Genomic DNA, 26512 nt, shown 5'->3' on the forward strand with positions numbered 1-26512 from the left:
TCATTCTTCCGCTATCCACGAGTATAATGATCGAGTGTAGTGTTGCTGTTTGGCCTGTAGTGGGCAACGACGGTCATTTAAGGACTGCGCAACAGTAAAAGATAAAGACGAAGAAGAGACACACCGGAAACTATGACAAGATGGCGGACAGTGACAACAGTCGTGACGCCGGACAGCCGTCGGATCCGGACGCAGAAGCTCCTAAGCTGTCCGAGCTGCTGGACCGCGGGTGGAAGGTGTTTGAGGAGGTGGACAGCACCAACGAGCCGCTGGGCTCCACCAGCGTCCAGGCGAAGGTGAAGCGCGGCGTCGCCATGCTGGAGGAGGCGTCCGGAATGGCGGCTCAGCTCCACCTGTTCAGCCGGAACGAGGAGCTGGAGGAGGTAGCCACGGCGGACCTAAAGTACCTGCTGCTGCCCGCGCTGCTCGGGGCTCTGAGCATGAAGCAGACCAGCAGAGAGAAGCGGCTGGACTCCGTCCGGGCCGCCCGGGCCTACTTCATGGACTTCCTGAGGAGGTGTAAAGAGTATCACGTGTCACACTTTCAGCTGCCGCCGTCGGCGGAGGACGGCAGTGGTGTCGACGCTGCTGCGGAAGATGGAGCCTCTGTCTCCAAGGTGAGGAGTTCAATGCAGGGTAGAAACTGTTGACCGGAAGTCTGTACTACGGAGCAGGTTCTCTTCCTGCCGGGGTAAATCACGATGGTAACTGATGCTGAACGCCTAACCTGCTCCGGAGCAGGTTGCGTTCCAGATAAGAGATCAAAACCTGTCACAGCCCAACTACTGACCAATCAGATCACCGGACACCAGAGCGATCAACAGGATCCCGCCAGGGACAAAAGAGTAGGAGTGCGCTGATACCGATGTTTATAATAAGTTTGGCCGATGTCGATGTTTTTTTGTTGTCGTTACTTATCCCGTTTGCCAGGGAAACAAAGACATATCCATTATAAAACTAACCTTCAGCCCTCCATCATATTGTTCTCAATAAGAAGAAGTTTAGTATTTACTTGGCCCAGCAAAATATTATTGTGAAACATAAATTAAATGTAAAGGCATTTACAAAAGTAATATCAATAATGAATAAATACAAACAGAATTAAAAACCTCCAGTCGGCTGGAACATGGGCCTCTTAGGAGAAGCCTTCCCACACAGTGGGCCTCCCCTTCCCAGTATTAATGGTCAAATCAAATCACTGGTACCTCAGTCGTCTACTTAGTAAGATGCATGTTTTTCTTTACAAAGATGAGCATCTCTGCCTCGTTGACGCTCAGGCTGTTTCAAATGTGTCATACTGAGTGTGTGGTGTCTGCTTTGATTACGGACTTCCTGTGGAAGGCTCGTCTTCACCCACACCTCTGCCATTCTCTGTCCCCGTGAAAAGTCTAAACTGTGCAGTGGTTTGGATGAATTCAATGCAGTGATGGGAGATCATGTTAATATCATGGCCACAATAAATCGGTGTATTTGAAACAATGCTGAGTGTAAAAATACTTTGAGGTCATTGTGAAACTTTGGTGGGTCAATGTGTTGACACTCAGCACGTTTACATGCAGTTTAAAAAAACGATTATATTCGGGTTAAGGTATTATAGACCATTTCTCCAATGCCATGTAAACACCTGACCCCGGCTGACAGACCTAGATAACTCCTTTAGTAACCGGGGTATTATAGCATGTATACACCTTAACTGGGTTCAGCTTGGGTTACGCTTCTACGCATGCTCTGTAGGTTATAACTGCCCCTCCCCCACAACACAAAGCTTTACCTTTAAACCCGAGGACGTCGCCATGGCAACTAACGTAACTGAGCCGTAGAGACTGTACCAAATGAACAGCGCTGAACAGTCGTCCATGTTCTCCAAGTCAACCAGAAGAAAAAACCTTATTCCGACCAGTTGTACGTTGGCAGAGCGCCTCATGTATACGGGGAGAACTGGCATAATCCGGTTATTACCCTAACCCGGTTACTCTTGTGATTGTGGTGAGATCAGATCTCAGAGGTCCAACATGTGTCACAGCTGTACTAACTTGTGAATGGATCAGCTAGACAGTACCCAGTCTGAACAGAACCAATGACTGATGATGAATAAAGTGAAATACATGAGTCTGTTGGAGTTTCCCTTGGAGCATATTCTGGAAATGAATCATTTGATAATATGTTCTTCTTGTTCCAGACTGTCCACCGCCCATCAGACCTGGTCGCTCAGGCAGCACAGAGACAAGCTAAGATCGAGCGGTACCGTCAGAAGAAGGAGCTGGAAGCCCGACTGTCTGATGTCCGACGAGCCGTAGACAGCGGACAGGCCGACGACGAAGTCAGCAGAGAGTTTTACCTTCTGACCGTGCGGAGATGGGTCACCGTCTGTCTGGAGGAGATGGAGAGTATCGACCAGGAGGTGGAGATTCTCAGTAAAATGGATATTCTGAAGCAGAGTGCTGGCAAGCATCCGGCAAGGCCAGTGAGGCCTCCCATGAAACCATTCATCCTCACCAAGGACGCTGTGCAGGTGAGACTGTAGGCGCAGCTCATCCTGAAGCTCAGCTGTGAACAGGGGACGTGTAGACTAAAGCATATTACACATATTACATATTCTATTATCAAGTGTTTTCCAGGATCCTCCTCCTGTGACTAGACACCTGATGAGAGGTTTGATGTAAACTGTCTGTGTGCACCACTTCTTTTACACAGGAACCAGTGTTCAGTGCATGGTCAAGTTGCCATGGAAACAAATGAGTGCACATGTTAAGCAATGTAAAAGGGGCAACAAGTGATTCTGGACAAAGCTTGTTTCTCTTTGTTGTTAATGTGATTTCATTGGTCTGGCCTGGGACGCGAACCCGGGTCCTCCGACGCACTGACCGCTAGGCCAAAATTATTAGAATTATTAGCCTGAGAGGTCAGAGTTACAGTGAGTAGCCTGATGAGGTCAGAGGTACAGTGTGTAGGCTCAGAGGAACAGTGTGGAGCCATAGAGTTCAGAGGTACAGTGTGTAGCCTGATGAGGACCCTAGCACAAACTGGATCACTTCCTGCTGGTAATAAAGTCTTGTCAACACAAAGCATTTCAGTCTCATGCTGAACACACATTATAATATATAGTATTATATTATAATATATTATAATATATAATACTATATATTATGTATGTCGGGCTTGTGAAACACACATCCAGGGTGGCGGCAGGACGCAGGCCTGTCTGTCCTCTGACACGTGTCATGTGTGACAGAGTGCGTTTGTTTCGTCCACAGGCTCAGGTTTTTGGGGCTGGTTATCCGAGCCTTCCCACCATGACGGTAGACGACTGGTATGAGCAGCATCGGAAACGCGGAGCACTGCCTGACCAGGGGGTCCCCAGCAGGGTCGCCGTGGACGACGACACTGACCCCCAGGAGAGGGAAGAAGAAGAAAAAGAGAGACGACTTGAACAAGACGACGAGGAGTCGCTGCTGAGAGCCAGGAACTGGGACGACTATAAAGACACTCATCACAGAGGCTATGGAAACCGTCACAACATGGGCTAACCACATGGTCCTGCACAGCTGATGTCATCATTGATGTCAGTCATGTCAGTCATCTGTTGAGTCTTAATAAAAGTCTGTAGTTTGTCTGGATTGAATGGAACCGCATTGTGATCCCTGTGTTCCCTCACACTGTCAGGACACATTCCTGTGTGATCCACTGTACAGTGAGAAGCTCCACTGTACAGTGAAGATCCACTGTACAGAGAGAAGCTCCACTGTACAGAGATGATCCACCGACAGAGAAGATCCACTGTACAGTCATTCAGTGTCTGATCTCAACTTCAATCATCGACAAGTATTGGAGACTTATTTCCATACACTTCCCAGAAAGCATTGCATTAAGGGTAAACTTCCCTTAATTCTTTTTTCTAATATGAAGAGTTCCATGACGGGTTGTTTATATTTAGTCTCAGACGATCTTTGTGTCACATATCAAAGTTACCTACTAATTTGATTAATAACTCATTAGCATGACTCATGCGACTGTATGAGCTCCAGCCTTTTAGCTTCTAGAGGGACGCCTGCAGTTTTCATGTTCCAATGAACAGAGGCTGAATCGACGCATCTGACAATATTTTTTTTTCTCCATTATTCCCTGAAGCTTAAGGGAACATTCACTCAGTGACTTAAGGGATAGTGAGTCGCTGTAATGCTTTTTTATGTTCTGTCTATTTTAAAACATGTCAATACAAAGTTCTCTTGCTGGGGACAGTTGAACTTTCCATTATGATAAATTGTTCCTTCGAGTCTTTGACTTCAAACTGTGTTGCCCCCGCTTCCTCTCAACCTTTACACCTAACAATAAAGAGATGATACAGTAAAATTACAGATTTTCAGAATGTGTGGTTCTTAAATCCATCAGTGATTAGCAGAAATTAGTGAGCTGTCTGTATAAACTCACTCAAAACACATTTTTGGTCCGCATTAAGATATATATAGATATATCTATATAGATATAGATAGATATATCTATATAGATATATCTATATATTAAGCAGTGTTTCGCATACATTGAATAGACACTGAATATCTATATATAGATATATCTATACATATCTATATCTATATAGATATATATATCTATATATATCTATATAGATATCTGGGAAAAAAGGTTGGCACCACTGCTTTAAAGGAGCAGTGTGAAAATCTGTCAATATTTCCTTACAGTCTGCTAGCTGTTGGTTCTTTGTGCATGGGAAATAAACTTTCTTTTTTTTTCGACGAACTGGCTGTAATGATAGTGCGTGTTGTTTAAATGTGTTGTGAATTTGGTTTGAGGTGGAGTTGTTCTCAGCTATGTGAGACCGACGCAATAACCATGAGGCCAAAACCTCTGAGTCGTAGCATCATTCGTTAGCATGTCTCTTAATGTGTCGACATTAATGTGTACAGTTTGTAAACATCGCGTTTGACAAAAATCACAAAAACTGATTTGTTTTTCGTCGCACGCACAGAACCCACAACTCGCGGACTGTGAGGAAATATTTGCCGATATAAAAAAAAGTGTATTCGATTAAAATCGCTTCCTGCCCCTTGAAGTTAGCGTTTTCCATATATATTTTAAATTAACTGGTCTTAAAATACTTGGGGGAAAACTACTAACCCTATTACTAGGAACATGATTCATGTTTGTTATGAGGTGAAGTATCTGGATAAAACAATTTGGTGGATTTTGCTCTTGTTGGAGCTCACGTTGGGTTTAGGACTTGATCAGGAAGGGGGGTAGAGAAAATTATAAAGATCAGATGGTGATGAACTGATGTCTCATGAGGAGCTATTAATTAAACACAACATTACATGGAAATATTAAAAAGAGAAATGTGAATCCCGCTGTTATATATCGATGACACAAACACTTTAAAAAGCACCATGTAAACTTTAGCCTATGAGGGTTCTATTTGAAGCTTGTTCCTACACAGATCCGCAGCTAAATTGTAATGTCTGTATGTGGATTTGTACGTTTACAAAATGTTCAATAAAAATTGAGAAAAAAAAAAGAAAAGAAAAATGTAGAGAGATAATTAGTGAATATACATAAACTGAGTGGTTACTGCAGTAAAAACAGGCTTAAAGATTATCAATGTAACCAGCTCCATGTCCATCAATCTGATTTATTAACATGGTAATGTGTCATTAAAGATTTACACCGAGCACTAACTTCCGAATAAAAATCTACTTTATATTTGTATGGACACTTTGTATTATCTGGTAATTTAAAATTAACTATATTAGTCAATGTTGCCCCACAGTGAGTTGATGTTTGTGAGATCACAGGGACTGTGATGTGCAGTCTGCTGGTGAGACCACAGAGCCGGTCAAGTGGTAGAGGTGGAGCCTAGAAAAGTGAGTGTCCCTATGACAACCACATTCTGGAAGGAACTTTCCTCAACACTTTTTATGCAGCTACAATTTCAGTCCCTCGTGGAGGATGTAAGGGTTCCAAGGCACAAACCACTACCTCTGTTAGCAGGAAACAAAGAATTCTAAAGTGAAGGTGAAGCTCAACTGAAGCTCAGGCACATCATGACGTCCTCACTGCCACGTCTTGTCCATGGCGATGCTCGTCGTGGGGCAGTTACCGAGGGGAGAACTTTAGTGCAGTTTGGGATACTTCAGGCAGAATCTGTTGAACGCATCATATATGGCCTGTCTGTAAATAAAACACAGACACAATTAGTTGAGTGTAAAGACATGTCGTCTTAATGTTCTTTGTTTCAATCACGCATGTGACTGAGCACAGACAGAAACCCACTGACACTGGGAAGGCAACATGATATCTAGCCACACTTAGTGACTTGAACCAGGCTTGTTTGGGGGGAGGAACATTATTTGTTGTCACTGAATGAATTATCATTATATTATTACTGGAGACACGGAGTCGCAGACTAGGTGAAAGAGATAAAAGAGTTCGCCATTCTAGTTAAACCGCACCTGGGTCGGCCCGGTGTAACCACCCCATCTCCAGAGGAGGTGGTGGAGATCGACAACGACCTCAATCGTAACCTCTCTGGAATCTCACTGATGGAAATTCATCGTAGCGATGGAGATCTTTAAAGGGGCAGTAAGTGATTTTGGAGACAGCTTGTTTTTCTATTTGTTGTCGTTGTGATTTTACAGCTCTGGCCCGTCCTCGGCCCGTCCTCTGGTATGTTAGTCTGATGCACTAAGCACTAGGCCAAACCATGGAGTTGCAGCGCCACCCGCTAGCACGTCTCTTAAGGTGTCGACGGGTGATGTTTACAAACTGTTCACACAGTGTTGTGCGGTCCGCACACCATTTTGGGGTTTTTGATTTAGGGGGCCAGGGCTGAGCCGACAACTGGAATTTTTTTGGGGCGCTCACAGAACTGACAACTAATTGACTGTGAGAAAATATTCGCTGTTTTTTACAAATGTGTGTTGCTTTAGAATCGCTTACTGCCCCTTTAATCTTGAAACTTTAATCCCTACGTTAGACATGAAAAAACAAACCGTCTGCAAATCTGCAGATCGCACACATGCGAGTAGTTGTAAAAAGTACTTGCACTGCCTCGCAGTCTGGAGCCCTGTACTTTGTGAGTGTGTTTAAGATTACAAAACAAGTCAGCACGGCATCGGACAACTTGTGTTGAATCTACAATTACACAGAAACTGCCATGAGCTCATTTTGTGACCGGTGGCGGATGTATGTTTCATGGCCTAAGTCAGGTGCTGCTCCAGTGAGTCATAGACAGTGTGCCAGTCATTTCAAAAGTTCCTAAAAGTTCCCTTCATTTGAGTCAGGGGCGTCAAGCCCAGCATATTCCCGATGGCCACAAAAGGCAGAGCCTGCTGAGTGGTGTTGACCAACGTTCTACGTGCTCTCTCTCAGCTTTTTATGAGCTACCACGGTGCTATCCTGACTAATGTGGAACGTTGTCATTAAAAATACATTTTCTGCCTCACAGTGAGCACTGGACTTGTCATGCATTTTAATCGGCTCAGTCCCCTTTTCATGAGAAGAGAAGTCCATTCATGGACAAGCCCAGCATTTCTCTGCAGTTCTGTTCTCTTTTCTACCAAACAGCCAACAACAGAAGCAAAAGTGCTGGTTTGCTCCGGTCAATACACCAACCACAGTCTCTCCATGGTGAAGCACGGATAATCTTTGTAGCTTCCAACCAGACCACTGACACGGGTCATGCTCTGGGCCTCCTGAGCTGGGCCCTGGGTAGGCCACACCCTCCGCCCCGCAGTCAGTCTGCTTATGCCTTGCAGTCAACTTTCCACAACTATGCTTCGACACAGCCCTCTGCGAACCTTGATCATCTTCTGGACAACTGTCAAGTCAGTAGTCTTCCCCATGATTATGGTTCCGTGAACTGAACTAGACCGAGAGATACACAGGATTTATACTGCATGAATAATAATTTACTCAACCTCAAAATGAAATATTATAATATTTTGAGATCCTTTATTTTGAGCTGTAGGCCGTTATTATTGAAATTAAAATGAATCCAGGATATACTCTGACCTGTCCAGGGTGTACCCTACCTCTCGCCCAATGTCAGGTGGGACTGTCCGTTCCCTCACACAGTTTACCTGAAGACGTTCTGTTTGAACAGGTATGCACTGATGTGTCCTCCGTTCAGATATCGGACTTCACATCCTGGCCAGATCTCCTGTAGACTCAGGACCCCTGTACGAGGGATGTAGGCATCCTCTTTGGCCTGGATCACGATGATGAGACTGGTGTCCACAGGGACTAAAAAAGGACAAAACTTTAACTTTACCAGCGTAATCTCATGTCAAAATGTGTCCCTCAAGACCATGATACCTAGATATGCACATCCTTCAATATGATATATACACACACACACACACACACACACACACACACACACACACACACACACACACACACACACACACACACACACACACACACACACACACACACACACACACACACACACAATTAATTTTGATTGCATCCTTCATGTCTCCCTCAAACCATCTTCCCTCCCTCCAACCCTTTCACTCTGAGCCATCAGAGTTCATTGTAGACGAAGACAATAATGACACTTTAAAAAATTATTTTGATAATAATATATTATTCCATGAGGCCTCCAGAACCCTCAGGTCTTCTGGTTGTGACCTTTTATGGCCCAAGTCAGAACAAAATGCCTCAGTGAGGCGTGTAAGAATAAAAAGTTATTGTTGTTGTTCCGGGAGTGAGCGAGGCAACGGAGTAAAGTTGAGGGAACGACAAGTGCTCAAAGCACACGTTGGTTGAATGGTTGTAGTTTTGGAATGGACTGCGGCCCACAGCAGCCTGTCCACCCAGCTACCGTCTGGTAGCCTTCGTTCTGAGGAACGCTACAGTGTGTTGCATAGCAACCGCCGTGCACTGTACAGGCAGGCAGGAGGAACTACTTTCTTGTATTCGTTAAAAAAAATAACACACACATATATATATATATATATATATATTTACCTGAGATTTGACATTAGATCAGTCACATTAGATAAAATAGTGCAGGTTGTTAAACTGCCACAACCTAGCACGGCACACACTGATGGTCCCACATTCATTACATCACCATGTTTGATTTAAGGCATTATAGAAATGAGTTATGTGTTTTTAGTTGGACCTCGGAGAAGAAGCTGCACTAGTGCTGATATTGAACCATAAGAAGCGTTTTTCTAGGAATGAAATCTCAAGTCTGGAGCTGTAACTCAAATCAAAATATTACAGTAAAAAGTGATTTGTGACACAAATAAATGAACGATGGAGAATAATATGAAATGATAGACGTCATAGTGTACAGCCCGAATTCAGAATGGTTCAATGGGAAGCTTGTTGTAGTAGTTCACCTCAGGCCTGTTGTGGCCTGAGTGGTAGGGGCTCCACGGTCATGTGGGAGTTAGCCCTGTCGCCTAACAGCAAAAAGTTCCTGGTCCGAGTCCAGGTTCTCAGGCTTCCTCCCACAGTCCAAACACATGCACTTTGGGATTAGGTTTGTTTCTTTGGAGACTCTATCACCCAATGTCACCCCAACCACCCTTAAAGGGTACAGCAGTATGATGTGGATTAGAACTGGACCTGTAGATACATAACCTGACACTTGTGATGTTCCTCTTGTCTGCCTGATAAAGCTCTGTGTGATGGAAACATTGCTTCAGTACATTGAAAATCTGTCTGCTCTATGAAACTTACCAGAGAAGTTGGCCATGTGTGTACATTCATCCATTACTCCCTTCATGAAGCTTATCGACTCTCGATGCAAAGATGGCCGGATGCATTTGGTCGAATCCGTCTTCTCCCGGTGTACTGCGCCTTTTGCATGAACACTTGCAGGAAATACAAAAGAAAACAACATGATAAAACTGTCACTGCAGCATCGTAAATGAAACCAAGCAAGTTAACAAGCACACAATACAACTAAACGATACCATAACGTATCATACATTTTTTTGTAATATCAATTTGAGTAAGATATAATTCCTGCCACACATTATTCTGTGAAATAAGTGAAAATGAAGACTGCAAAGTTTAAATGTGCTGTATCAACCTGCCAAGTAGGTGTTTTTAATCTACATCAATTATCCTGACAATGACAACTATCAGACAATATGTACAGTGTAAACATATGACCTGTTGTTTACCTTGGTCCAGAGTCCAAGTTTGTCCTGCTGCTGTTTAATGACGATGAGGATGATAAATGGTCGACTCTGTCTCTAGCCCCGCCCCCTTCAGAGAGTCCACCAATCAACAGGCCCTGTCCAAGCCCAGCTTCTCCTCCAGCGTTGGCGTACTTGCCCACTCCAGACAGAACCAGCAGTTGCTCTAAAGAGTCCAGATTCTTCCCATGTTCCGGGCCCATCTTGAAGGAATCAGCCTGACAGGTGTGGACACAGAGAGACATCTAGCTCATTTCATTCAATTTGAGTGAAATGACGACTGATGACTATCACATGATCCAAGAGAGATTTACAATGTGGTCTGATTGTGTGACGAAACTAAAGAAGAATTTCACTATGTCATCTCATATTGGCATACAACATGTTTTTAAAGCTAAAACAAGCAAATCAACTATTAACTATCATTGTCATCAACTGATTTATAGTTACAGTTTCCACATGTAATATTGTTCTCAAATTAAATATGTACCCTGATAGTCAGAGGTATCACCATGGTAACATACCCCACAATACTCCAACAGGTGAATGATCTCCTCTTCATACACAGAGTTAATGGCATACTGCTTCTCCAGCTCAGACCAGTTCACCGCTTTACTCAGCACGCCCTACACACACACACACACACACACACACACACACACACACACACACACACACACACACACACACACACACACACACACACACACACACACACACACACACACACACACACACACACACACACACACACACACACACACACACAATTAATTTTGATTGCATCCTTCATGTCTCCCTCAAACCATCTTCCCTCCCTCCAACCCTTTCACTCTGAGCCATCAGAGTTCATTGTAGACGAAGACAATAATGACACTTTAAAAAATTATTTTGATAATAATATATTATTCCATGAGGCCTCCAGAACCCTCAGGTCTTCTGGTTGTGACCTTTTATGGCCCAAGTCAGAACAAAATGCCTCAGTGAGGCGTGTAAGAATAAAAAGTTATTGTTGTTGTTCCGGGAGTGAGCGAGGCAACGGAGTAAAGTTGAGGGAACGACAAGTGCTCAAAGCACACGTTGGTTGAATGGTTGTAGTTTTGGAATGGACTGCGGCCCACAGCAGCCTGTCCACCCAGCTACCGTCTGGTAGCCTTCGTTCTGAGGAACGCTACAGTGTGTTGCATAGCAACCGCCGTGCACTGTACAGGCAGGCAGGAGGAACTACTTTCTTGTATTCGTTAAAAAAAATAAATAATAATTCTTAATGTAGTATGTCTATTACTTTCATTTGGACACAATTGTAACCATTTTATAAAAGCAACAGCTCACTTCAGGCCACGATATACGCTTATTATATCACATGGGGCCGAACAGCGCCACTTTACTGTGATGTCGTGAGCTGATCGGTCAGGTACAAAGAGTGTTACCGTGGTGAAGACACTGGAGGCAGTGGACCAGGACAGACAGGGAATCAGAGGGATGGGCTTCGGCCAGTTGGTCACTGCCAGGGACGCCATCTAGACACAAAGACAAAATTATTACGTTTGGGCAGTTTTAGGTTTTATATTGGGTCGACATTACTTGTGCTGTTCCGGTGACTCACATATCCTCCCATAGAGATGCCAGTCATCCCCAGTGGCCAATATCCTCCTCTATCCAGCCAATGGAGAAGCACCGTCGACTCCAAGATCAGAGCCCCCCCCATGACAAACAGGTCGGACACATTCTTCAGACTGGAGCGCCTGAAACACAATGATTTGGTCTTGGTGTGAACCATTACGTGTGCTCTTAGTCAGGTGAACCCTGAATTCATTCATGTATTTTTTAATGATGTGCTTATTGACTGTTTCATGTCCCTTTTATTTGAACTATTTGTTGATGGATTCATATTTTATTTGTATATTTTTTCCTTTATTTGCCCATTTAATATCAAATGCTGAATGACTTAGAAATGCTTTTTGCCATTTGCGTGATACTTGTGGTCGACCTTATAGGACTAGGAGAAGAGGTGAGCAGTGCAAGAAGGACGTCACTTACAGTTGGTCTTTAGGTTTACGGTGGCCATGTGAGGGTCAGTCAAGGAATGACAACAGGTTCATTAGACAACAAGAACAACACTGAGTTCACTGTGCACACTGTGTGTGTGTGTGTGTGTGTGTGTGTGTGTGTGTGTGTGTGTGTGTGTAGGAGTAGGAGAAGAGAAACACTGAGGAGGAGAAGAACAAACGGGGGGAGAAGAGAAACACTGAGGAGGAGGAGAGGAACAAACAGGAAAAGGAGAATGACAAACGGGAGGAGGAGTAGAGAAACACTGAGGAGTAGAAGAACAAACGGGAGGAACAGAACAACAAACGGGAGAAGAACAAACGGGAAGAGGAAAAGATCAAACAGGAGAAGGAGAAGAGAAACCCTAAGGAGGAGGAGAAGAACAAAACGGGAGGAGGAGAAGAACAAACGGAAGGAGGAGGAGATCAAACGGGAGGAGGAAAAGAGAAACCCTTAGGAGGAGGAGGAGAACAAACAGGAGGAGTAGATCAAACGAGAGGAGAAGAACAAACAGGAGGAGGAGATGAACAAACGGGAGGAGAAGAAGAGAAACACTGAGGGGGAGGAGAACAAACAGGAGGAGAAGAGAAACACTGAGGAGTAGAAGAACAAACAGGAGGAGAAGAGAAACACTGAGGAGTAGAAGAACAAACAGGAGGAGAAGAGAAACACTGAGGAGTAGAAGAACAAACAGGAGGAGAAGAGAAACACTGAGAAGTAGAAGAACAAACAGGAGGAGAAGAGAAACACTGAGGAGTAGAAGAACAAACAGGAGGAGAAGAGAAACACTGAGGAGGAGAAGAACAAACAGGAGGAGAAGAAGAACAAACGGGAAGAGGAGAAGAACAAACGGGAGGAGGAGAAGAGAAACCTTAAGGAGGAGAAGGGAAACACTGAAGAGGAGGAGAAGAACAAACAGGAGGAGAAGAGAAACACTGAAGAGGAGGAGAAGAACAAACAGGAGGAGAAGAGAAACACTGAAGAGGAGGAGAAGAACAAACAGGAGAAGAAGAACAAACAGGAGGAGGAGAACAAACAGGAGAAGAAGAACGAACAGCAGGAGAAGAACAAACAGGAGGAGGAGAACAAACAGGAGGGGGAGAACAAACAGGAGAAGAAGAACAAACAGGAGAAGAAGAACAAACAGCAGGAGAAGAACAAACAGGAGGAGAAGAACAAACAGGAGGAGGAGAAGAAGAACATACAGGAGAAGAAGAACAAACAGCAGGAGGAGAAGAACAAATAGGAGAAGAACAAACAGGAGGAGGAGAACAAAAAGGAAGGAGAAGAAGAACAAACAGGAGGAGGAGAACAAAGAGGAGAAGAACAAACAGGAGGGAGAGAACAAACAGGAGAAGAAGAACAAACAGGAGGAGGAGAACAAACAGGAGAAGAAGAAAAACAGAAGGAGAAGAACAAACAGGAGGAGAAGAAGAAGAACAAACAGGAGGAGGAGAAGAAGAACAAACAGGAGAAGAACAAACAGGAGGAGGAGAGCAAACAGGAGAAGAACAAACAAGAGGAGGAGAGCAAACAGGAGGAGAACATACAGGAGAAAGAGAACAAACAGGAGAATAAGAAAAAACAGCAGGAGAAGAACAAACAGGAGGAGAAGAAGAAGAACAAACAGGAGGAGAACAAACAGGAGAAGAAGAACAAACAGGAGGAGGAGAAGAAACAGCAGGAGGAGGAGGAGAACAAACAGCAGGAGGAGAAGAAGAACAAACAGGAGAAGAACAAACAGGAGGAGAAGAAGAAGAACAAACAGGAGGAGGAGAAGAAGAACAAACAGGAGAAGAACAAACAGGAGGAGGAGAGCAAACAGGAGAAGAACAAACAGGAGGAGGAGAGCAAACAGGAGGAGAACATACAGGAGAAGGAGAACAAACAGGAGAATAAGAAAAAACAGCAGGAGAAGAACAAACAGGAGGAGAAGAAGAAGAACAAACAGGAGGAGAACAAACAGGAGAAGAAGAACAAACAGGAGGAGGAGAAGAAACAGCAGGAGGAGGAGGAGAACAAACAGCAGGAGGAGAAGAAGAACAAACAGGAGGAGAAGAAGAACAAACAGGAGGAGGAGAACAATCAGGAGGAGGAGAAGAAGAACAAACAGGAGGAGGAGAAGAAGAACAAACAGCAGGAGGAGAAGAACAAACAGCAGGAGGAGAAGAACAAACAGCAGGAGGAGAAGAACAAACAGGAGGAGAAGAAGAACAAACAGAAGGAGGAGAACAAACAGCAGGAGGAGGAGAAGAACAAACAGCAGGAGGAGGAGGAGAACAAACAGGAGGAGAACAAACAGGAGAAGAAGAACAAACAGGAGGAGAACAAACAGCAGGAGGAGAACAAACAGGAGGAGGAGAACGAATGGCAGGAGTAGAGAAACACTATGGAGGAGGAGCAGATGTTAATAACAGCAGCAGTGATATCATCCCCAACTCATTGGGAGGGTTCTGGTTCTGCGTCTTGTTCTGAAGTGAGTGGACCAGTGAGATAGTGTAGCAGGCGTGTCCAGCAGAGTCATGGTTAAAGTGATAAGACAACAGAAGGATATAATAAGGGTTTTCCAAGAGCAGTGAGGCCATTCCTGCCTCTTTGATCATGGGTCTGGCCATCAGGGTCCGCCGGCGCCAGAAGTACTACACACACACACACACACACACACACACACACACACACACACACACACACACACACACACACACACACACACACACACACACACACACACACACACACACACACACACACACACACACACACACACACACACACACACACACACTCTCTTAAAAACAGCCTGTAGTATTTTCTGCTGGGTGCACTCGGACCTTGTTCAGACCTGGTATTAACATCCATCTTGGGCGAACATACATACGTACGTACAGGTGTGAACATGTGATCACATCTGACCTCTGACCTTCAGTGTCAGAATAAACAGAAAACATTTGAACACATCTGTTTCCATACCTGGAATTATTTGTGGCCATAGCCGCAATATTAACATAGTTCATTTTGTTGTTGTTTTATATTATTTCAAACGAGTTACACATTATAGGTCATTGCAGAGCTCAGCCTCGCATTAACATATTGTAACACCAGATCTGAACAGGGCCACTGATTGACAGTTGTGTGGAGTCTTACATGGTCCCCGGTCCCAGCCAGGTGGATGCATACTGGTCTGTTCTTCTGCCACCGCTTAGGGACTATGAACTGGAACCTGAAACAACACATTTTTTATGTCATTTTCTTGTCAAATAAAAAAAAATAAAAAAAGGGGATTTGGAAATAAAACTGGGTCATTTACTCTGGTTGTGAATAGAAGAGACAGAGACCTCATGTGAAAAAATGTTTGGTTCATTATGACACAGTGACGGGAAAAATGACAAGATGGATTTTTCATGTAAGTCTCTAATGGGAACGGTAAATGGACAACCAACCAAAGTCCCATTCACACACATTCTATACACAGCACTTCCAGTCACCCACGATTCATACCCTGCTGGCACAGCCGTCAAGGGCTATTTATGGTTAATGGTCTTGCCCACGGACTGGAGGAGCCGGGGATCGACCCATCAACCTTTGGGTTTGTGGTCAACCCTCTCTACTGAGAGAACATGTTTCAGTGTAGTGACGTGTCATGGTGTTTGAATAACAATCCGTCCACCTGTTGAATCACGTGGTGTACCTGGCCTTGACAGCTTCTGGTGGCAGGATCCCAGGAACCCAGTGCTCCAGGGGAGAGATGAAGAACCCATCATAGATGAGACAATCAGAGTGATCCTCTGTCTGGACACCAAGGCAAAAACAAACACACTGATCAGTGAGAATAAACACAACAGTTATTGTACACTGGTGAGAGGTGAGGAGAGAGCATGTGGAGAACCTTGTTCAGGTAAACTGGATAGTCCTTAGGCACCAGAGACTTGCACTTCTCTCTGTCTCCAATGAGCTTACGGAACTCAAAGATTCTGAAAAAAACAAACAAACAAGTCGGGTTATTTATGTAGCACATTTCTTGTTAAGGGAATCCTAGGATGGATGTAAATCACATACTGTGTTTTGTGTTTCCCGAGATTAACTATTATTATTGTCATTCTAAGAACCAGTCACAGTGCTGAGATACAACAGTTACACAATAAATAAATACTGTTGACTAGGGCTGAACGATATGGGGAAAATATTGAAACGCAATTTTTTTTTAACAGATATTGCGAGTGCGATTTGATTTGTGATTATAATTAGCGTGTGCACACTGAGAGAGCGAGATGTGTTGAAGAGGAGAAGGGGAGAGAACTCTCTCTCTGTTAGAAGCCTGTCTCTTTAACAAGGGAATAGTCGTGGTGTTCGTCACCTCACGGTGCCACGTAAGACATTTTCATATAGAGTTTCAGTCTCAAACAACTCTTGTGTGGTTCTCTGTTCATCACTACTTTCACTGATAGTTGGCCGTACACTCGTCATGTACCTGCTGTGGCTGTAAAGTTATCATGGCTGGAGTGACTCCTCAGCTGCTCTTCAACATGCGTGCCAAGAGTGACTGAGCAGACCTTAGCTCCACCACACTAGCACTTTGAGATCTGCAGGACGTTTCCTTCCCTCTTACTATCCTTCTTCTGTCTATAATCACACCTAATATCTCAAGGTGGATTTTTTTGTGTTCTCCATTTCCGTACCTCTTGAGGTCTTCAGGCTTCCCCCATCCCCCAATGAAGAGTTTGGTGAGGAGCAGCCTTCTGTAAAATACATCCAGTCGGCTCACACCCATGGACTGGCCCCGGGCATCTACACACAGAGACATGTACATTGAGAATGTGCAGAAAATACTTTCTCTCATCCTCTTCAGCTGAAAGAAGTCAGGCAAGTGTTGACTTGGTCTGGTGTAACATCTAAATCTATCTATTCAGTCTGTGGCAGTAGCGTGGGTTCACTCTCACACAAAGGAGCCAGAGCGATAGGCACACTAATCACTAACTATCAAATCTGGTATGTTATTATAATCACTTAGGAGCGACACAAGAACTCTCCTGGTAAATTGATTACCTCTTGAACTAGCAATAATTGACATTGGCTAATCTTTGTTCTGGGAATTGACAAACAATTTTGTATTTTGGTCAATTATGGCATTTATGGCTTTAATAACCTAACTCAAAACAAACAGTTGATTTTGGATGTCATTGAATCCCTTAAGCCTATATATCCAACTGCTGAATTTTTAAAGGAGGGGATTTCAACATTGTTAATGATGACTGTCTTGATAGAAATCCTTGAAAATCACAAAACCGCTCCTATGATCATGTCCTATCTGATGTTTGTAGCACTCACAATCTGTTAGATCCATGGCGTCTTAGACATCCAGATATGAGACAATATTCCTGGTTCAAACCAAATGATACAATCAAATGCAGAATATACTTCTGGCTAATTTATTTTCCAATGTGAAGTTATATTTCTGACTGCTGTATGTCCGCAGCTCCTCTCACTGATCACTCTGTTATTAAGCTGTCTTTAACACCTCCTGGTGGATGCTACAGAAACAAAGGTTACTGGAAATATATTTCTAGTTTATTAAAATACCAGGCTTTTCATGAAGATATATACAAAAGCCATTCTATCTGATGTGATGCTTGATAAATCTATTACTTCTTACATCTCTAAATACGAATTTTAGACGTTTAAATTTAGAGAACACTTTTGGAAAATGATTGTATCATTTTCCAAATTGTATGTAACAGAAGTAACAAATGATCAAAAATAAGATTATCAAAGAAATAAACAGCTGCTTAAATAAGAAATCACTTTCTGACAATGATAATCAGTAAAAACTACAAATTATACAAACTAAACTTGATGAAATCTATCCAAAGAAAGGGGCCAAAATACGATCCAGGGCAAAATGGATAGAGGAAGGAGAGAAGAGTACATCATATTTCTGTCAATTGGAGAAAAAAGGAGTTTGCAGAATTTTGTGATGCCGATATTACTTCTGATGAGCTAAATAAAGCAGTAGAGTGTCTATCTTGGATAAGTCACCAGGATGTGATGTTCTTACTGACAACTTTTTAGAAACATTTTTGGGACTTGTTAAAAAGTCTATTATGTTAAAGAAGCTACTGACATTCCCCCACACTATGGAACAAGGCGTAATACATTTGATCCTGAAATTATAGACAGTCTCAGTCAGACCAATAACATTGTTAACTGACAACAACATTGTATATGCCAAAAGATTAAAAAAACATTTGAGTTGATTCCCAGGCTGGATTTATGAAAGGCAGATCCATTCACAAAAATATTCATTTAGTTCTTGATCTATTAGACTATTATCATTTGATTGAAGACAATGGCTTTTTAAGAGTTAAAAAGTCAAGAAATAAAGAATTTTATTTCTTGACTTTTATAAAAGTTACGACAACAATGTAGTATTGAAAACCCACAGATGGTTATTCTGTGATGATATCGACACTACTGAACATTAATTCTTCCAATGCATGTGTTCTGAAGCCTGATGGCTGGATTTCTCAACTTGGACTCTTCTCTCAAAATGACTTTGTTTTGGCCAATACCAAAGATGACTTCCTTCTAAACAACAACCTCTTCCTTGGAAAATTTCATATACACAAATACAAGTATAAGAAAGTCAAACCTTCTTTTCATATATTTTACCATGAATTTATTTTGTATGTCAGAACCCTTAAAGGTGTGAAAAAAAGTACTGCAGTGAAACTTATTCAACATTATTGATGAATATGATTTACAAAAACAGCCCTAGCTTTATCTTCATTTAACTATTGATGTTATTTGTTTATTATATTTTTGCACCTGATCATTTATAATACTGTGAAGAATTTTGATCCATATTGTTGGTTGTATATGGATTTTGTTAAATGCATTCATTCACTAAAAAAAAACTCAGCTACTTCCTAATTGTAGAGTGGAGGTGACGTGTTTCCGGTTACAGCGCTGCGCGGAGTCACGTGACCGGCGGCGGATGTGATACGTCGAAACAACCAAAAGTTAACCTTCACTTGCACCCGGCACACGTACCGTAATGTCAAGAGTACACGTACCGCAATGTCAAGAGTACACGTACCCCAATGACAAGAGTACGGAAAGTACAGCGGCTGGTTGGGCCGTGTTCGGTTAACTCTACGGAACCTTTCAGAGCGGGCGGTCGCACTTTGGGACACCGCGGCGAGCACCGAGCAACGTCCAGCTCCGGAGGAGACATGACGTCGGCCGCCTCCCTCGCGTTACACGAGAAACCGAGACATCCCAGCTTCTCGCGGCTGTCCGTGACGTAAACCGCGGTCCGAAAGTTCAACTTCAGCTAGCGCCACCGCGGCTAACTTAGCCGCGTGCATTCACCAAGGTGGGGGTCAGAAGACGCGCGCGCGCACACACACCTGAGGATACTGTACCTCACGGTGTACACGGACGGCTCTGGGCTCGTTGTCACTGGTCCGCGGGGCGAACTACCGACTGCGATGCCCTCACTCCTCAGATGCTGTTAGTCAAGCGTCCAGCGGCGGCAACACGGTGTGACGTAGCTTCCGGCCTCAATTCAAAATAAAACGCTTTTCTCAGCCTCCCGGTGAGTTAGACTTAAAGGGGTAGTGCAGTGATTTTTAAGTGGGGTTGTAGGAGTTACTTATGCATAGTTAATGGAAAATTAAGTCAATATAGTTAATGCAAAATTAACTATGCACAAGTGCCTCATACAACCCAACTTCAAAATCAGTGAACTATCCCTTTAACATGCATGTAGACTTCACGATAAACTCCCTCACTGGTCTTGTCAACATTTGTAAGAGCTGTCTTATTATTTGTTACAATTAAAATAAACAAGTTCATGAAAATCAAATAAATATTTTTTGCTAATAATAGTTTCTAGTAGAACAATTTAATGTCCTTACCTCTGCCATAAAGTCTATCATAATAGTTAACACTCACAGACGCGGTCACTGTTGTTTGACAGTCAACCTTCGGCATGACTTGTTTTTACAACCAGCTGAATGTTCTGTAGGCTTCAGGGAACATTCACTTAAACCACACCGGTCTTAGAGCCAGGTGAACTTCTTGTGGGGCCTCTGCTAAACCCAATGTCCATGACACAGACACCCAGAAACCAGACATAATAAGTATAGATACAATAAGAATAGAAGAAATTAATATCAAATGAAATAACATGAAATAGAACTATTTAAAAAATAAAGTAGACACAGAATACACATTTGCAGGGGTAGGAGTAGTGCAATACAATCTCAAAGTGAGCAGCAGAATATCATCATCATGTGATTATGAAATGAAAATTGGAGATCTAAATTAATATTGAGATTTGATGTAGTGCAAATGCAAAGACAGTATATTATGTACAGTATATGATAAAATGCATTATAACTTTAAGCTGGTAATGAGGTACACAATAAGGTGACATGCTGTAATAAACAATATTATAATTCAATGAACAGTACTGCAATATGGCTCAGCTTATGCTATATAATAAATATAGTACAAGTAAAGCACATTACTAGTAGTAATGTTGGTACTCTCACTAATACTGTCAGGTAGGAGAGCAGGAAGCAGGACCCAAATGCAGGACGTGGCAGAACTGATGCTTGTTTATGGCTGAGTACTGTTGGACTAAGAATGCAGACAAATCAGACTCAATGATTGTTTAACAAAATTTAATAAAACGTCAGTTCACTGAATGGCCGCTTGAGGTTGGTTCCAGAAGTGAGTCAATCCCCTGGATTACAACATAAAAAAATCCTTTTTTAAATATCTACAACTCAAATCAGCCATTGCACAATGTTCAAACATCTACACTATCATATCATAACAGCCTACTCCCCTAATATGCAAACACATTCTTATCTTACTACTTAATGAATTAAAATATCACTTTTACAATCTCCATTATTATTATTATCATTATGCTTATCAATACAATCATTATTTATTTATTTATGTATTCATTTATCTATATTTTTTTATCCCCCTTCTCAATTATTACTAATATCATCTCACCCCCATTTTCCGAGCTTCTCACCAGTGCAGACACCAGTCCCTCCACTACTTTTTCTCTTTTTTTATCATATTATCTTTATAACCATTGTTTATTCAACTGTATGTTCTCATGGGCATAATATCATCTACATGTGCATTTATAACTCTTTATTCATTATTATTTCTATTATTATCTATTTATTTACTTACTTCTCTTTTCCCCTCTTTTATTATCATTATTTCACCTTATTTTATTACTACCATTACCACATTACTATAACTATATTAGTAATATTACTACTATTATCTATTTATTTATTAGTTTATTTATCAATTTTTCTTCCTCCTGTCTCCCAAATATTGCTTTATCATTATCTCAAAATACATTCATAATTGTTTTGTTTCTAATTATTCTAATTATTATTATTTGTTTAATTATTTCTTTTTGACTTTAAACCATCACAATCACACTATTATCATAATTTCCACCACTATCGTGGTATGATAGATTATTAGAGACTTTGAGAATAAAGTCGTAAATTTATGAGAATAAAGTCATATTATTACGGGAAAAAAGTCAAAATATTATGAGAATCGTAATTTTTGTCTCTTTGTTATTTTAGTGGGGAAATGTCCGAAGAGCAGTCCCATGTGTTACAATGAGGAACGAGGAGCACTTTGTGAAGCTGTACTTCAGTTTATGTTACTCAAATAAGGAGATACCTTATCTTTTGGCACATCAGCACCACATTATTATCAGTATCAGGACTTTGAAACCAATATGCAATAAGGTGCAACTATTCTGAAGAAAGAACCACACGGACTTGAAGGACATTGTCTCTTGTGGAGGTAGAAAGGGCTGGTACCGATCAACTGCAAGGTTATGGTTGGATGCACCACCGGGCTATACTGAGGGGTTTTGTGGTTTCTCAAGAAACAATGAGACTGGTAATCAAGATTTTGGATCCAGAAGGACTGGAGCTCCGGCGAGCATGGCAGCTCCGATGAAGGCTGTACACCTGCAGAGTCCCCAACACCTTATGGTATATGGACTCCTACGATAAACTAAAGCCATATGGCATTGCTATTAATGGTTGCATTGATGGCTTTAGTCGTCACATAATGTGGATGGAGGCATATACCACTAACAGTAATCCGAAGGTAATAGCTGAATACTTCATAAACACAGTGACGTGCATTGGAGGCTGCCCAAAGCAGCTGCGGGCTGATCCAGGTACAGAAAATGTGAGGGATATTCAGACATTCTTGGGGAAGAAATCACATGGACCATCAATCAGGAGAAGGAAGCTTTATTTACAGATGCAGCACAGCCAATCAGCGGATAGAGATGTGGTGGGGGGTCCTGTGTAAACAGTGTACAGTTTTGGATGGAGAAAACCGGCGTCTGACGGCAATGACCCACCACAGGGAGTCAGCGGGCAATCACTGTGGACGCAGGCCAAGCTGCAGAGGCCGGGAGCTGTGGGAAGACGCGTTGGCGATTTTTTTCCCCGGTGGTCCCAAGACCCCCGAGACCCCCGACTCCGCCATGAAGAAGCTGGACGCCGGTCGCTTATTCTTAAGAAGCCCCGAGAGGCCGGCCAAGGGGGGGTTGAAATGCATATGATTGCTTCTCTCCAAACTGGGTTCTAAAAAGGAGGATGCGTGGTCTAGATCTAGTGTCGTTGGCCATCTGCATTTACAGTGTACCGTAGCCAAACTAGCTCAGTCGGTGGGACATGAGACTTTTCAACGTACGTGTTGGGATCGATGTTGCTCAGCCAATATTAGCGTTTCATAATTAGTCACAACCGAATAGCAGATGCTACTGGAGGTGTCATCAGGTCATGAGCATAGGGTAAGGTGCTGGAACCAAAAAAAGGCTTCTCTCAACAGAGAAGGAGTATCGATATAAAAATGTACAGCTCAACAAAATTGAGGGTTTTGTTTTACCAGCTCCAGCATAGGTCGTGAACCCGGCCTCCAACATGTTAGCAGATTGGATATGGGCCACGATAAAGTACACATCATGAGGCTGAGTTTGAAAGGTTCTTGAGTGTCCTGGGCCCTGTCCACATGAACTTCATAATCCTTTCACCGGTTCTTTGGGGACTATTCATTTTGGGACTGTCAATCTTGGAATATCAGTGTAGTGTATTAACTGGTCTAAATACTTGCGGCAACATATTGCGGCACAGACAAGAGTCGGTTTGGAAAAGGAGGGGGCGTGGTCTCGATCTCGTGTGCGCGCCTCTCAACATTAGGGTTCACCTTGGCCAGGCTAGCTCAGTCGGCAGAGCATGACACTCTTAATCTCAGGGTCGTGGTTTCGAGCCCCACGTTGGGCGGGGTACTTTTCAACATATGTGTGGGAATTGATGTTACACTGCGAATATCTGCCTTTGCTAAACAGGTTAGGTAAGAACAAGTAAACAGGTCATGAGCATAGGGTAAGAATCTGGAACCCCAAGAAGGTGTTGTTCTGCTTGTCTCAACAGAGAAGGAGTATCAATATAAAGATGGACAGCTCCACAAAAGTGAAACCTGTGCGTATGGTTTTACCAGCTCCAGTATAGGTCGTGAAGCCGGCCTCCAACATGTTAGCAGATTGGATATGGGCCATGCTAAAGTACACGTCATGAGACTGAGTTTGAAAGGTTTTTGAATGTCCTGGGTAGGGAAGAAACATATACACGATTGAAATACCTGGGATTCACCACAACTTAGTCAGAACTGAAGAAGCCTGTTGAATGAGAGGTGAAACGTCTTCAAGAAGTGACAACCAACTCAGGGAGGCTGCTGTTGCGCTAAAAAGCTCAGATTCTTTCGCTGTGTGGTCTGCAGCAAATGGGGATGAGGAGGAATTGGGGATGAGGAGCAAACAATGTGGGGGCGTGGGATCCTGGTAAGATCAGTCAGCAACACATGAACTTCATAATCCTTTCACCGGTTCTTTGGGGACTGTTCATTTTGGGACTGTCAATCGTGGAATACCAGTGTAGTGTATTAACTGGTCTAAATACTTGCGGCAACATATTGCGGCACAGACAAGAGTCGGTTTGGAAAAGGAGGGGGCGTGGTCTCCGTCTGGTCTGGCCGCCCATCAGCCTTAGGATTCACCTTGGCCCGGCAAGCTCAGTCGGTAGAGCATGAGACTCTTAATCTCAGGGTCGTGGGTTCGAGCCCCACGTTGGGCGGGGTACTTTTCAACATATGTGTGGGAATTGATGTTACACTGCTAACATTTGCCTTTGCTAAACAGGTTAGGTAAGAACAAGTAAACAGGTCATGAGCATGGAGTAAGAATCTGGAACCCCAAAAAGGTGTCGTTCTGCTTGTCTCAACAGAGAAGGAGTATCAATATAAAGATGGACAGCTCCACAAAAGTGAAACCAGTGCGTATAGTTCTACCAGCTCCAGTATAGGTCGTGAACCTGGCCTCCAACATGTTAGCAGATTGGATATGGGCCACGCTAAAGTACACGTCATGAGGCTGAGTTTGAAAGGTTTTTGAATGTCCTGGGTAGGGAAGAAACATACACAGGATTGAAATACCTGGGATTCACCACAACTTAGTCAGAACTGAAGAAGCCTGTTGAATGAGAGGTGAAACGTCTCCAGGAATTGACAACCAAGTAAGGGAGGCTGCTGTTGCGCTAAAAAGCTCAGATTCTTTCGCTGTGTGGTCTGCAGCAAATGGGGATGAGGAGGAATTGGGGATGAGGAGCAAACAATTGGGGGGCGTGGGATCCTGGTAAGATCAGTCAGCAACACATGAGCTTCTTAATCCTTTCACCGGTTCTTTGGGGACTGTTCATTTTGGGACTGTCAATCTTGGAATATCAGTGTAGTGTATTAACTGGTCTAAATGCTTGCGGCAACATATTGCGGCACAGACAAGAGTCGGATTGGAAAAAGAGGGGGCGTGGTCTCCGTCTCTTGTGCGCGCCCATCAACATTAGGGTTCACCTTGGCCCGGCTATTTCAGTCGGCAGAGCATGAGACTCTTAATCTCAGGGTCGTGGGTTCGAGCCCCACGTTGGGCGGGGTACTTTTCAACATACGTGTAGGAATTGATGTTACCCTGCTAAAATTTGCCTTTGCTAAACAGGTTAGGTAAGAACAAGTCAACGGGTCATGAGCATAGGGTAAGAATCTGGAACCCCAAAAAGGTGTTCTTCTGCTTGTCTCAACAGAGAAGGAGTATCAATATAAAGATGGACAGCTCCACAAAAGTGAAACCAGTGCATATGGTTTTACCAGCTCCAGTATAGGTCGTGAAGCCGGCCTCCAACATGTTAGCAGATTGGATATGGGCCATGCTAAAGTACACGTCATGAGGCTGAGTTTGAAAGGTTTTTGAATGTCCTGGGTAGGGAAGACACATACACATCGGTTAAATACCTGAGATTCACTTCAACGTAGTCAGAACTGAAGAGGCCTGTTGAATGAGAGGTGAAACGTCTTCAAGAAGTGACAACCAACTCAGGGAGGCTGCTGTTGCGCTAAAAAGCTCAGATTCTTTCGCTGTGTGGTCTGCAGCAAATGGGGATGAGGAGGAATTGGGGATGAGGAGCAAACAATGTGGGGGCGTGGGATCCTGGTAAGATCAGTCAGCAACACATGAACTTCATAATCCTTTCACCGGTTCTTTGGGGACTGTTCATTTTGGGACTGTCAATCGTGGAATACAAGTGTAGTGTATTAACTGGTGTAAATACTTGCGGCAACATATTGCGGCACAGACAAGAGTCGGTTTGAAAAGGAGGGGGCGTGGTTTCGATCTGCTGTGCGCGCCCATCAACATTAGCGTTCACCTTGGCCCGGCTAGCGGTGCCCGACGAGGGATAGTCTGTATAACCCTGTCGAATCACGTCTCGGCATTTCCATCTTTTCGACAGCCAATAACTGACGTCCTATCTCCATCTTTCCGGATCTATGATACTGTGTCAAAACTGACGTATTTCAATGAGAAAACGCTGGTTTTGACACAATAACTACAAAACTGACGTATTTCAATGAGAAAACGCTGGTTTTGACACAAAGTCAAACTATATACTGTGTCAAAACTGACGTATTTCAATGAGAAAACGCTGGTTTTGACACAAAACGTTCAAATCTATGATACTGTGTCAAAACTGACGTATTTCAATGAGAAAACGCTGGTTTTGACACAAAACGTTCAAATCTATGATACTGTGTCAAAACTGACGTATTTCAATGAGAAAACGCTGGTTTTGACACAATAAGTACAAAACTGACGTATTTCAGTGAGAAAACGC

General features: G+C 43.1%; 2 protein-coding genes and 2 non-coding genes across 5 annotated transcripts; 3 read left to right on the forward strand and 1 right to left on the reverse strand.

Annotated features, from left to right (window-relative positions):
* Positions 1-33: 33 nt before the first annotated feature.
* On the forward strand, positions 34-4353 carry igbp1 (immunoglobulin (CD79A) binding protein 1). Its single transcript, XM_035649034.2, has 3 exons — positions 34-617; positions 2180-2512; positions 3255-4353. The coding sequence occupies exons 1-3, from the start codon at positions 141-143 to the stop codon at positions 3525-3527; spliced, it is 1083 nt and encodes a 360-aa protein (XP_035504927.1). The 5' UTR covers positions 34-140; the 3' UTR covers positions 3528-4353.
* Positions 4354-5621: 1268 nt separating this feature from the next.
* abhd18 (abhydrolase domain containing 18) lies at positions 5622-19772 on the reverse strand. Of its 2 annotated transcripts, none has more exons than XM_035649028.2 (14): positions 19628-19772; positions 16898-17006; positions 16108-16192; positions 15910-16010; positions 15366-15441; positions 14776-14860; positions 12213-12240; positions 11779-11917; positions 11603-11692; positions 10697-10798; positions 10158-10390; positions 9709-9842; positions 8091-8253; positions 5622-6180 (listed from the first exon to the last, which is right to left on the reverse strand). In XM_035649028.2, exons 2-14 carry the CDS (start codon positions 16987-16989, stop codon positions 6123-6125), a joined length of 1386 nt encoding a protein of 461 aa, XP_035504921.2. In that variant the 5' UTR covers positions 16990-17006; positions 19628-19772; the 3' UTR covers positions 5622-6122. The 2 variants fall into 2 exon arrangements, with proteins under 2 accessions (XP_035504921.2, XP_035504922.2); XM_035649029.2 differs by having other exon boundaries at positions 19643-19765.
* Positions 19773-24354: 4582 nt separating this feature from the next.
* On the forward strand, positions 24355-24427 carry trnak-cuu. The gene has a single exon. It is a non-coding gene; the product is annotated as a tRNA-Lys (tRNA).
* A 776-nt stretch (positions 24428-25203) lies between these two features.
* Positions 25204-25276, forward strand: trnak-cuu. Its single transcript has one exon. It is a non-coding gene; the product is annotated as a tRNA-Lys (tRNA).
* The last annotated feature ends 1236 nt before the right edge of the window (positions 25277-26512 follow it).

Source organism: Scophthalmus maximus, chromosome 9, assembly GCF_022379125.1.
Source record: "Scophthalmus maximus strain ysfricsl-2021 chromosome 9, ASM2237912v1, whole genome shotgun sequence".
Lineage (NCBI taxonomy): Eukaryota > Metazoa > Chordata > Actinopteri > Pleuronectiformes > Scophthalmidae > Scophthalmus > Scophthalmus maximus.

Excerpts from the sequence above, each read along its gene's own strand:
- igbp1 (XM_035649034.2), top strand. The coding sequence starts at position 141 with ATGGCGGACAGTGACAACAGTCGTGACGCCGGACAGCCGTCGGATCCG. Across the intron at positions 618-2,179 it reads ATGGAGCCTCTGTCTCCAAG|ACTGTCCACCGCCCATCAGA; the intron begins GTGAGGAGTTCA and ends TTCTTGTTCCAG. Across the intron at positions 2,513-3,254 it reads TCACCAAGGACGCTGTGCAG|GCTCAGGTTTTTGGGGCTGG; the intron begins GTGAGACTGTAG and ends TTTCGTCCACAG.
- abhd18 (XM_035649028.2), bottom strand. The coding sequence starts at position 16,989 with ATGGGTGTGAGCCGACTGGATGTATTTTACAGAAGGCTGCTCCTCACC. Across the intron at positions 16,193-16,897 it reads AAGCCTGAAGACCTCAAGAG|AATCTTTGAGTTCCGTAAGC; the intron begins GTACGGAAATGG and ends TGTTTTTTTCAG. Across the intron at positions 6,181-8,090 it reads TTCAAACAGAACGTCTTCAG|ACAGGCCATATATGATGCGT; the intron begins GTAAACTGTGTG and ends TTTTATTTACAG.